The sequence below is a fragment of the Vigna unguiculata genome, chromosome 8 (assembly GCF_037176805.1).
Source record: "Vigna unguiculata cultivar grain cowpea cultivar isolate G323 ecotype 2 chromosome 8, ASM3717680v1, whole genome shotgun sequence".
In the NCBI taxonomy this organism is placed as follows: Eukaryota; Viridiplantae; Streptophyta; class Magnoliopsida; order Fabales; family Fabaceae; genus Vigna; species Vigna unguiculata.
This window is the reverse complement of record NC_140799.1, coordinates 7,771,727-7,784,284: the sequence shown is the minus strand read 5'-3', so window position 1 is coordinate 7,784,284 and position 12,558 is coordinate 7,771,727. Positions and strand designations below refer to the sequence as shown.

Genomic DNA, 12,558 nt, shown 5'->3' with positions numbered 1-12,558 from the left:
GTTGTTTTCTAAAGGGCAAATACTGTGGTGAATTGTTAACAACTGTGGGAAGGGATGGAAATGACCAAATGCTTCCTTTGGCATACGTAGTAGTCAAAGTTGAGAATAAGGAAACATGGAGTTGGTTTCTGGATTTAATGATTGGAGACCTTGGTGAGCCTGAACTGTGTTCCACTTATACATTTATTTCAGACCAACAAAAAGTAAGTTTTCTGGATTTCTTTTTCCCATGTTTTGAATTCATCTTCCATTGTTGTGCTGATAGTAATGAATTTGTTTACACTCATTTCACACGGACTGCTCCCAGTATTGCAAGAATTCTTACCAGGTGTGGACCAAAGGTTCTGTGTGAGACACATCTATTAAAATTTTAGGAAGAAATTTCCTGGGAAAAATCTAAAGTTGTTGTTATAGAAAGTAGCATACTGCACATATCCTCAAGCATGAGAGGTAGTAATGAGGGAAATCAAACAACTGAATGTGGACGCTTTCAAACACTTGATTATTATCCCCCAAGACATGTATTACTAATTGCTTTATTTTTTCTGTACATTATGATTTGTTTTTAAAGCTAAATTTGTTTTGCAAAGTAGATTTTGGTCAAGGTCAAGATTCACAGCCAAACCTGCATGTGTTATATAGATATATATATATATGGAAAATGGCGAACCGTGTAATAACCATTCCTGTTTTTTTACCCCCTTTTTTTCCTAAGATACCGGAATTGTTTGTAAAAAGAATCTGAAAAAAAAAATTGGACGCAATTCTCAGATAGTAGAAATCAAATTGATTTCTACTATCTGGATTACGCTGATTGTACGATCATTTTTTTAAATCATTCATAAAAATGAAGAAATCATATTTCAGTGAAATTAGTCACTTTTACTTACCGTTTTTACATAAATTATAAGTAAAAAAGCAGTAGGAACTAGAATAAACAGTGCAGTAGCAATAAATGCGAGAATATTTACTTCCATAATCTTTATTATGTTCTATTTCTCTTAAATTTCTAAAAAAAAAATTCGGGATTTAATCCCATTCATCGAAATAGAAATTTTAAGAAAAATTTGATTGGAATAGGAATCCATTTCTTCTTCTTTTTGATTCCGTTGTTTTTCTCAAAATAGGAATATGGGAATAATGAAAATATTTGTTTGATTGAAAGAGTATTTTCAATTCCTATAAGATACATAGAATACATTACACTACTAAAATATAATAGAATCAAGATAGATTTTCTATTTGAACTCAATTAATTAGTATTAGTTTAAATGAAATATTTTCATTCAATAGTTTCGAAATTCAAAAATTCAGGTAGAAATCAACAAGGTTACTTGGATCCCTTAACTCAATTTTTAGTATCCCTATAGCCCACTTCTTCCCCATACTACGAGGGAAAGGGAAAATGAAAAAACTACCATTAAAGCAGCCCAAGCAATACTTACTATATCCATGTAAATTTTGTCTCCTATCTCTATAAATATGAAGGAACTATTTCATTATTTTTTCAAATTTTTTATTCTATTCTTTTTTTTGTATTATTCGCTAAAAATACTATACTATAATAGTGGAATTGCTATTACAGAGTCAAAAAAAGGACACCCTGGTGAATAATATGTCTGAGGGGTTCAATAGTACAATACTTGATGCAAGGAGCAAGCCAATCATAACCATGATGGAAGAAATTCGGATTTACCTTATGAAGAGATGGGCAAGCAATAGAAAGAAGATAAGTACATATTAAGGTTCCATTTGCCCAAGAATTAAGAAAAGAATGGAAAAGGAGGCCGAAAATACTAAACATTGGCTTCCAAGGTAATACTACTGTTATAAATATGGTTTACTTATAAATACAATTATTTTGCTAAGGATATATGTGGGTTACAATATAAATTGACTTTGTGTGCTTTCATTGATAATAGTTGGTCAGGGCAAAGATTGTTTGAGGTCAACCATAGGTCAATGATTGGAGACACATTTGTGGTTGACATAGATAAACAAGAATGCAGCTGCAGAAAGTGGACCATAACAACAATTCTCTGTTGTCACGCATTCACTGCAATCAGATTTTAAAATTTGAATGCTGAAGACTTCCTTCCACATTGGTTTCTTAGCTCAACTTATGAAGAGACATATTTGTCATTGATATACCCTGTCAATGGTCTTCATCTATGGGAAATGACTTTTGCCTGTGATGTTTTGCCTCCTACTAAGAGGGTCTTGCCAGGAAGACCGAAAAAGAAACAAAGACTGAAGTCATGGGAATTGAAGAAGGACGACACTCAACTGAGGCAAGGTGGAACACGTAAAAAATGTGGGATATGTAGACAAGTAGGACACAGAGAACTAATTGCCCACATGCTCCTCCTGCACCACAATAACCTGCTTCGTCTAAGACACACCAAGGAACCCCAACAGGTCAAGATCCTCAAGGAAGTCAGCCAAAACACCCATCTGGAGCATTTGAGCAAAGTTAGCCTAATCAAGTTACAAAGCCAAGTTAGATTACTTTGACTCAGTCAACCATGCCACATGAACCACAAAATCAAACTCTTCCCACACAAACAAGCCAGACTACTATAGCCCATCAAACTCAGTCAATTAACATCCATCTATAGAGAGAAATTGTCATACAAGAGTGGCCCAATATTGAATACATGAAGACTTTATATCATGTCATTTTGTACTTCATATCCTGTTGGATTGTGGGATATTTTGGAAGAAGCTTGTTATGTATTTAAATGCTTAGGAGATCATTTTGGTTAGCCTTTTATGTCTTTTGAACATCGATTGAGTATCCACTTTAATTAGCAACTTTTTTGTTTTGAAGAACAATATTGAGATGCATTTTGGATTAATGTGATGTTGTCTTATTCTGCACAAATTGACTTGAATGAATCAACCAATATATTACTACATCATGATGTGTTTATTATCAACCTTATATTGCGTACCAAATATTTTGGTTACCAGGTCCATGTAATACTTCATTACCAAATTTACTTAAAATGTTCATTTATTCCATAAATTTACTTCAAAAAAAAGTTACAGACTCTAAATTCATTCCATAATAAAAATACATTACAAAAACATAAACCAAATACATAGTTTCCAAACCACTACTGCATCCACTTTTACAAGATGTCAACAAATTTTGTACAACTTATAAACTAATATTACATTAATGAAACCCAAAAACCATATAACCCCTGTTAAAAATTTAACCCATTTTTCATACACCATAAGGGATTTTTTCAAAGTATAGATCTTTCTCCTTTGTCACCCTATGGTAGCATCCCTTTCATCCCCATTATCTTCATTGAACCACTTGAAATAATTGCATTCTTTAGATTCTTAATTGCCACCACTTCATTGTTTACAGAAAATGAAACAAACACAAGAAGAAATTTGTTAGGGCAACCCACAAATTGCTTTCCATAAATGCGGATTATGGAAACCAAAAATTAACACCATAAATCATACCTTGTAGTTAGGGAAACCCAAAAATTACTTTTCACAATTCGTAACTGTTTTAACCACTCTCAACACAACAACCTCCCCACAATAGCATATTGGTGTTCCACCCAGACCCCTATATGAAACAGCAGGGGGAGACACTATGCTTTTGTGAACCTCATGAAGAATACACACAACCCTCACTGCGAGACATTGGACAATTGATCGAAGACCACCTCTTCAGGTCCAAACCAGAAATGAGAACACCACCTCTTCAGGTCTGAACCAGAAATGAAAAGGAGAAGAAAAAGAAAAAGAAGAAGAAGCTAACGGGCAAAATAAACACATTCAATTCCTTAATACATTGTACACGTAACACTGTACAATTTTTCTTTTACACATGTTCTTTAGTAATTGACACGTATTTGTTCTTCATTGCCACATCACCACAATCTTAACGCCGTTTCTAAGAATCTAACGGGATGGATTTGATTGATGCACTTAAGCTTATTTGGAGACCAAATTGACACTTTTTTAAGACGGTGTACCAATTTGACACACTTCACCCAAAGTGGGTATCATCCGAGTAATTAAACCGAAAAAATAAAAGTCAAGAAGAGCAAGGCTTAAAAAATGACTACCAATTTTGACATTGAGAAGATTTTTAATTAAAACGACTTCAAACTATGAAGGATCAAAATGAAAGTTATCTTAATACAACAAAGAATGGTGTAATAAAAGGTGACACAAACATGTGAGTGTCTTTATCTTATAAGAAGACTAACATGATCAATAAAATCAAGAAAGATCATAATTTTATGTCTTAGATATAATGTGAAACTCAAAGATAAAAATAATTTTTTAATTTAAAAAAAGTTATTTATTAAAAAATAAAATTAAAAATATAAAAATGTACACTAATATTAATATATATATATATATATATATATATATATATTTTGTTCATTTTTCTATTTTCAATTTTACTTTTTTAATAAATACTCATTTATATATATATATATATATATTTCATTTTTCTATTCTCAATTTTATTTTTTAATAAATACTCATTTTTTTAAATTAAAACAATTATTTTACCATTTTTAACTTTTAAGTTGTTAGATTTAACTATTTCATTTATTTAATTTTTATTTTAAATTAATTATCTTTAAGCTAAAATAAATATTTTTAATAAAAAAATATCTACAAAATAAGTAAAAAAATCTTGATAATAAAATTTAAAAAAATATTTATTTATTTTTAAAATTAAAAAGTGAACACAATTCACTAGAATATATAAACTCGATCTAGTTCAACCTATATCATTTATAAAAATGGTTCAATATTATTTAATTGTTGAAATTCACTAGAATAAACGATAAACTTACCATGAGTAATTATAAGACTAAAACTTATTTTTAATAGATTTAGATTTTAGAATTTGGACACGTAATTTAAAGGTATAATCATGTTTTTGGTTCTCATTTTCGTAGCAAAATATAATTTGGTCCCTTTATTTTTTTTTTGTCTTAATTTTGTCTCTTCCGTTAGTGATACAGTAACACCTTTAAAGGGAGTGTCACGTGTCAGTTCTTGAATTTTTTGACTTTTTTATTTTATTTTAATTTTTTGAATTTTTAAAAAAAATAAAAAATTTGTCATGTGTCAAGCTGTTATTGTGCCACGTGGTAGTGACAATGACATGTATCACTTATATGTCAGGTGTCATTTCCACTTTTTCAATTTGGTTCCTTTATTTTAATTTTTGTCTCAATTTAGTCACCATTTTTTTTAAAAGTTGGGCAACTTTATTCCTTTCCAAATTGAAATCAAATTTAATTTCTATATAAATGTACATAAATATTTCTATCAAATTTGATATTTCAAGTAAATATTTTTAACAAAGTTAAGTTTATTTAATTAATATTTTAAGTTGAACTTTATTTAATATTGTTTTAAAGTTGTTAATAGAAAATAATGTTAATAGAAAAAAAATTCATAAATTATATTAATTATTTTATTACATCGTACTTTAATATTGTTTTTTTATTTGAATTTATATTTTAAATAATTGTATAATTTTAAAATGTGTAAAGTTCAATAATTTGTACACAAAGGTTTGAATTGGTGTAAAAATAACAATTATAAAAATTATAAAAATTATTTTAACTAGTTCATGTAAGAATCGAAAACACATAAATTTAAAATTTGAAAACAATTTTAAGTAAAGTTGAATGTGAAACGCAAATTTAAATAAACTTAGCTGTGTTAAAAATATATAATAAAAATATCAATTTGAATAAAAATATCAAATTTAATAAAAATATTTGTATAACATTTATATAAAAATTAATTTTTGTTTCAATTTGGAGAGGGACGAAATTGCACTATTTTTACAAAAATAGAAACTAAATTGAGACAAAAATTAGAATACAGGAACCAAATTGAGGATGAGGAAACATGGCATTATCACTGCCACAACACTTTGTCACTACCACGTGACACGACGACAACTTGACACATGGCAAATTTTTTATTTTTTAAAAAAAATTCAAAAAACTAAATAAAAAATAAAAAAAATTTAAAAAATCCAGGAACTAACACATGATACCCCATTTAACGCTGTTACTGTATCATTAACGGAAATAACTAAATTAAGATCAAATTTCCTAAAGCAATGACCAAATTGAGATAACAAAAATAGAGGGACCAAATTAAAATTTTGTTATGAAAATGGAAACCAAAGACATAATTAAACCTAATTTAAAATCTTTATTTTACATTTTCAGTATTAGAACTTGATATAAAATTCTTTACAAACTTTAATTATTAATAATTTTTTTGTGAATAATTTCTTGTGATTTTACGGTATAAAATATTACTTTAAAATGAATATAGTAAAAGAAACCTTTCATTATAATTATACTAGTATAAATATAGGCGTATACACATTTTTTTAAATATCTATAAATTATTAAAAATTAAAAATTAGTAATTAAAAAGATAAAATTGAAAAAACAAAAGGTATATATAGTTATTTATTTATAAATTATTTATATTTTAAAAGTAGTATACATATATTTTAAATACCTATACATTATTTAAATTTTAAAATTATTAAGTTTTTTGTTAAAAATTGTTTTTTCTTTAATTTGTCATGGTTTTGATACTTGCATTTCTATAAACATATACACTTCAAAATTTTTCATATTTTTCGTAAAGAAAATAATTGTAATAATAAATTAGCTAATTTTTAAAAAAACAATATAAGTAGTTAAATGTTTTATTTTCACATATTTATTTAGATTTGTTTTTCATAAAATGTATATTTTGTTTATGTTTTGTGAATTGTATGTTATTATTTTAATAAATTTTCATCTGATGACAAATGATTGATTGACTTTAAATTATCAAAATAACTTAAATGTCAAAATTAAATATGATGTGTGATATAACCTTATTAGAAAATTTGGAATAACAAAACATATAAATAGTTATAGATATATAGTTACACTGTAAATAAAATAAATTTGAGTTATTTTAATGAAAAGTATTATAAAAAATATCAGTGAAATAATATTACGAGTAATTATTTAAATTTGAAAAAATAATTATTAAAATAATAAAAAAGTAAATAATTCTTTAGCATGAGTAACTTTTTAAAGTAAAAAAATAGTTATAAAATAATAAAACTAAAAAATAATTTTTTATTATAAATAATTTTTAAATTTAAAAATAGTAATTAAAAGAATGAAAATAAAAAAAATAAAAGAGTCTACTTATAGATACATTTCTTTTATATATATATATCATTAATTTTTAATAGAAATAAAATAATATTTTAGTCAATAAATATTAATGCAAATAAACAAAGCTATAAAAAAAGTTGTCAGCGTTTTCTTTTCTTAATTTATTCGTTTGCAATAAATTATTTATTTATATTTTATAGTTATTATATAAATATAGTGATTGATTTCGATTTCTATCGAAATCGCAAATTGTGCGAAGAGAAAAAAAGTTGAACTTCTCTGTCTCAATCGTTTCGTTGTAGTTTTCTCTCCTTTCCAATCACAGCGATCTCCGGAATTAGGGTTTCTTCATTTCCTTCTTACTGGTTTGTTCCCATTTTTTCATTTTCTTTTGCTTTTTGTGCAATTCGAATCACAATTTTATTAGTTACCATCTGTTGCTGATGAAAAGGTTAAATGATCAAAGTGTCGTTTGGTGTTATTGGGTTCCAATCTGTACTTCCTTAGATCGATGTATTGCTGCAAATTTCATGACTGTAAAATTGTTTCGAAATTTGATTGAAGTTTTAGTTTAGCCTGATCGTGTTTGGAAAGGGATCACTGAAAAGTGAAATTTAAAGCTTTTCTTTTGTTTTTACTTGCTCTTGATCTTCTTGATTAAATTCTTGATCTGATGTCCTGAATTTCTGTATGAGTGATCAAGGAATGACGAAACATATTTTATTGAATCTAGTTACTTGCACATGCACTTATTAGAAGGGTTACAATAAAATTTAATGATCGAATCCCCGTTGATATCTTGTGTTTTAGGCTCTGTAGTTTGCTGTTTACAGCTCGTTCAATCATACTCTACTCTATGTGTAATCATACTCCACTCTATTTGTGTGTCTTTTTTTTCCTTTTCTCTTTAATTTTTGCGTTTGTAGATAGGTTTGGATTCTTTTGTATTTTTTAGATGCCTTAACCTTTTGATTGACTTTATTTTTGTGTTGACTGTTTCTTTCTCTTGTATGTGTGGGGAAAGGAAGATCCATATCAAGACTAGTTTATCGACATCTGATTCAACTCAATGAAGCCGCAATCATCGTCTTTGAATCCATTTGCAGCCTCATATGTTCCTCTCTCTAAAAGGGGGGCAGACGGTAGAACTACTTTTACAGAAAAAGATTCCAAGAATTATGATGGGAGTGTTTGGTTTCAGACTCGTCAGGATGCAACAAATGACCAGCAACTCATCATTGCTAGTTCAGAAAGGCTATTTAAACCTGATGCTTTTCCGACAAAAAGCCAGCCTGCCTCAAGTTCTTACACTTCATCATCTCAGAATGTGGTAGAGGTGGCAGAAAATCAGCTGCTAGCCGAAGAACTGGATATGGATTTGGAATATCTTAGGATTACATTTCCTGGCATATCTTATCAGTCCCTTGTAGATGTCTATAATGTAAACAGTGGAGACTTGGATGCTGCTATTGACATGCTCAGTCAACTTGAGGTATAGTTTTTAAGTTGTTCGTTTTTCGGGTTTAGATGATTTATCCAGTGCCTCATTTTTATTCTTTCAATTTATTAATTGACAACTTTTTTCTGTCCTCATTATATAAGAGTAGTCAAATATCATGCTATGCAAATGTTGAATCTGGTAATATGTTGTGATAATGGACTGGAAATTTGGGTTAAATGTGTAATAAAGTGTTGATGAAATAATAAATTGATTCCCCTTTCTGTTTCCATTCGTGTTCTTCCTGAAGTTTGTCTCTCCAGATGACAATGGATAGCAGAAAACGTTTCCATCTTATGGTTGTGGAAGCCTAAAGCGATATGAGATTTCTGTCAAGTTTTTTTTTTTTTTTTTTTTTTAACTTCCACGTGTTCCTGTTAACTGTGTTTTTGATAGTTTTGGAGTTTTTGCTTTTTCTTCTGTTTTCTTCCCAAATGTATAAATAATTTAAGGAGTTTCATACATTGTGCTTTGATTTCAAGTCGCCGCCGCCCCGCATCCGCTTTCTTGTTCCGTTTTTGTTTTAGGGAGCAGGATTACTGAAATGTTATATATTACTTGCAGATATGGATGTTGTCATGTCTAAAATCTACTGTGCCAATTGATGTTAGTTTAACAGTTTCTGGTATAATGAATTTAGAATTATCATAATTTAATTATGTAAAGGCAATTCATTAGGTGGAGATACTTTTAGTATTCAGATCAAGTACCAATGGATCACTTTCGAAACCCATTAAGTTGAAAATCAATTTTGAGGCTTTTCTGTTTTCGTGTTACAGTTAGAGGGAGATGAATCTTCTGGAACTCTTCCAGAGACACTTGATATTGGTGATGTTTCAGAATCTGGATTACCAGCTGATTCTACTTCCTTAAAACAGAAGAATGTAGCAGAGGAAACCAGCACTTCGTCTAGTCACATGGCATCAGGCGATGTCTTATGAATTGGTTTGTCATTCATAATTGGTTTTGTTGGATATAAAAATAAGTGTAAAAATCAAAAATATTTTACATTAGGTGGAGATCTTCGATCATCGATTTAATGGTTCTGTATAGTTCTCAGCTTTGTCTTGTTTTGGTCATTATGGTCTGAAATGTTTTCTTTTGGTGAGAGTTGCTTGAGCAATTGTGTAATTTGGGACCCCATTCAATTACATGAATTGGAGGGTGTGAGAGAGGTAAAAGAAAAACAACATAGTGTCTTGTTGACTTGCTTGCTGGATTGTACCATGGTGAGCTAACTTTAAGGTTTTGCTGCTATAGATATATACAACATATTTTGTCTTTCTTTCATCACTTCAGTGGTTATGAATGCCAATTTTGAAATAATTTCAATTTTACGTACTCTTATGAAAAACATTATATATGAAACAAAAATTAATTAGTTTTAAATGAATTTTTAGATCATATAATTTTTATGTAAAACAATTTATCCTCCAAAAGTAATGTGCAGGTGGTAGGGGTGACGTATATAATAAATAAAAATTAAGATTTTCTTCAAGTCACGTTTTTGCTTAAAAAAGTTAATACAACATTGGAAAAGTTACGTGGTCGTGTATTTTAATTTTTAATAATTGTGGCAAAACGAAATACTGACTATTCATTTCATGTTTTAAAAACTGTCGTGTACGTCACCTGATATTTATTCTAACGGAACAAGCGTTAAAGATGTTTTAAAGTAGGAAAAGGGAACATGGCATTATTATTGGAAAACGATAGATGGTCTTGGATTGAAACATATGAATAAATCTTATCACTCACTACGCTTGTAATTATAAATCTGTCAAATGGCTGCTTTTTATTTATGGTCACACCAAACTAATCTAATTAGATATTGAGATTTAAAAATTAGAAATTGTACAAGAATTAAAATTTAGACAACGTTGGAGACCGAAATCAAAGTACAATTATAGGCTAGAGACGAAAAATATACTTAATTTTAAAATAAAGTTGTCTTAAGCATCGAGCAACCAGTGAATTCTTAATACTTAGGTTTACGAGGATTAATAAGAGTTATATTAGATGAATTAAGGGAGAACAGATAAGAAATCAGGATAAAAGAAATACAGAAAGAAGGGAGGTGGAAAGAAAATTGAGGGATTCAGACTCACGTCGTAACACTCTTTCGGCAAATAAATAAATTTAACGACGATATAAAATTCTCATATTGTAATTATGTACAGTTTATGAGTAATATTTAATTTTTTATATTAAATAGGAGATAAAGATAGATATGTATGTGGATGGTAACAGGTCAGGATAGTGCCCACTCGCAATGTAAGGTCTACTTTTTTTGTCCTTAATGTTTAAGGGCCTGATCTTATCTGTTGGGTCTAAAAACTAGCCCATAGGGTAACCAAGATTTTTAGAGCAACTTGTTTCCCTTCATTCTGCATTCACTTTGCAAACAACCCCTTTCTCAGCCTCTCTTCTCTCTTTTCATAGCTCTGCTAGGGTTTGAACTAGTTCCTCTATTGGGTGATCGAACTCTACTTCCAGGTAAGTAGAACTCTAGACCCTTGTTCTTTTTATGCATCCTATTCTGTTTGGAAGCTCTGTTTCTGCTGTGACCTCAGCTGGGAATCTCAGTTTCATCCTCCTTGGTTGTTTTTCCAGTTTCGCAAGCTGTCACGTTCCGTAGTGCTCTTCTCCGAGTGTTGGCACAAATTTTTTAGCATTTTCTAGGTAAGGGAAGCTAGGGTTTCATGTATTTATGATTATTTTGCCTGTTGTTGGACTGTCCTTGTGTTCTTGCATGTTTAAGTTGTTGCTGTGATGGTATGACCACTATATGGTGTATATTTCTTGTTTGAATCTGGTATGGCATGCGTGAGAGCTGGAGAGTTCTGCTGAACCCGCCTAGGCGAGTGGGTTGGTCGCTCAAAACAAAATCTCTTGCTTAAGCGAGGAGCTCTCGCCTGAGTGAGAACAGTAGCAGCTCACCCCCCTCTCTGTTTCGAGGGCTCGCCTAAGCGAAGGCCACTCGCCTGAGCGAGATTAGTCTTGCCTGAGCGAGATGGGCTAGCTTGAGCGAGACCTCGACATGCACTCTGTTTGCAGTCTCGCCCAAGCGAGAGTTAGTAGCTTGAGCGATGGGTTCCTCTCGTCTGAGCGAGAGCTCCTTAGCCTGAGTGAGATCGACAATGTTGATTCGATAAATGCATGTTTCTAATGATTGGTTGGTTTGTTACTTTAAAAAGGTTATGTATGATGCCTGGTATGTATTCTATATGACACGATGGGACGTGAATTGATGAGCTTGGTATGAGTAAATGCATGAATCATGATTGTGGCTGATTGGATTAATATTGGCATGAGCTTGGTGTGATTATGCGTATGAAATATGATTGGATGGTTGGTTGAATATGAGCATGAGATTGGTATGCATGATAAATCTCTGGTTGGTTGGTGAAGCATGACTATGGTATGGATTAGGACGTAATTCCATGAATCTTTTGGTAAGATTCATGATGGTACCCCATGGTTAGGACATAATTCCATGAATCTTTTGGTAAGATTCATGGTGGTGCCTCATGGTTAGGATGTAATTTCATGAATCTCTTGGTGAGATGTCATGGTGGTGCCTCATGGTTAGGACGTAATTCCATGAATCTCTTGATGAGATCTCATGGTGGTGCCTCATGGTTAGGATGTAATTCCATGAACCTGTTAGTAAGGTTTCGTGGTGGTGCCTCAGTATATAATTAAGTAAGGATTAAAGTAAGGATTGCATCCTAAAGCTCTAAAGAGTCAGTTAGTCTCGCGTAGAGCGTACTGACTCAAGTGGTGAGAGTGGCAGAAGGCCCTAGCCTTTGGCAGGATAATGGCCTTAGATGTTTGAAGGCTAACCTTGTGCGT

The 12,558-nt window shown here is 30.6% G+C and overlaps 1 protein-coding gene across 1 annotated transcript; it reads left to right on the top strand.

Annotated features, from left to right (window-relative positions):
• The first annotated feature begins 7,392 nt into the window (after window positions 1-7,392).
• On the top strand, window positions 7,393-9,996 carry LOC114195549 (polyadenylate-binding protein-interacting protein 5-like). Its single transcript, XM_028086056.2, has 3 exons — window positions 7,393-7,570; window positions 8,234-8,697; window positions 9,483-9,996. Exons 2-3 carry the CDS (start codon window positions 8,275-8,277, stop codon window positions 9,642-9,644), a joined length of 585 nt encoding a protein of 194 aa, XP_027941857.1. The 5' UTR covers window positions 7,393-7,570; window positions 8,234-8,274; the 3' UTR covers window positions 9,645-9,996.
• The last annotated feature ends 2,562 nt before the right edge of the window (window positions 9,997-12,558 follow it).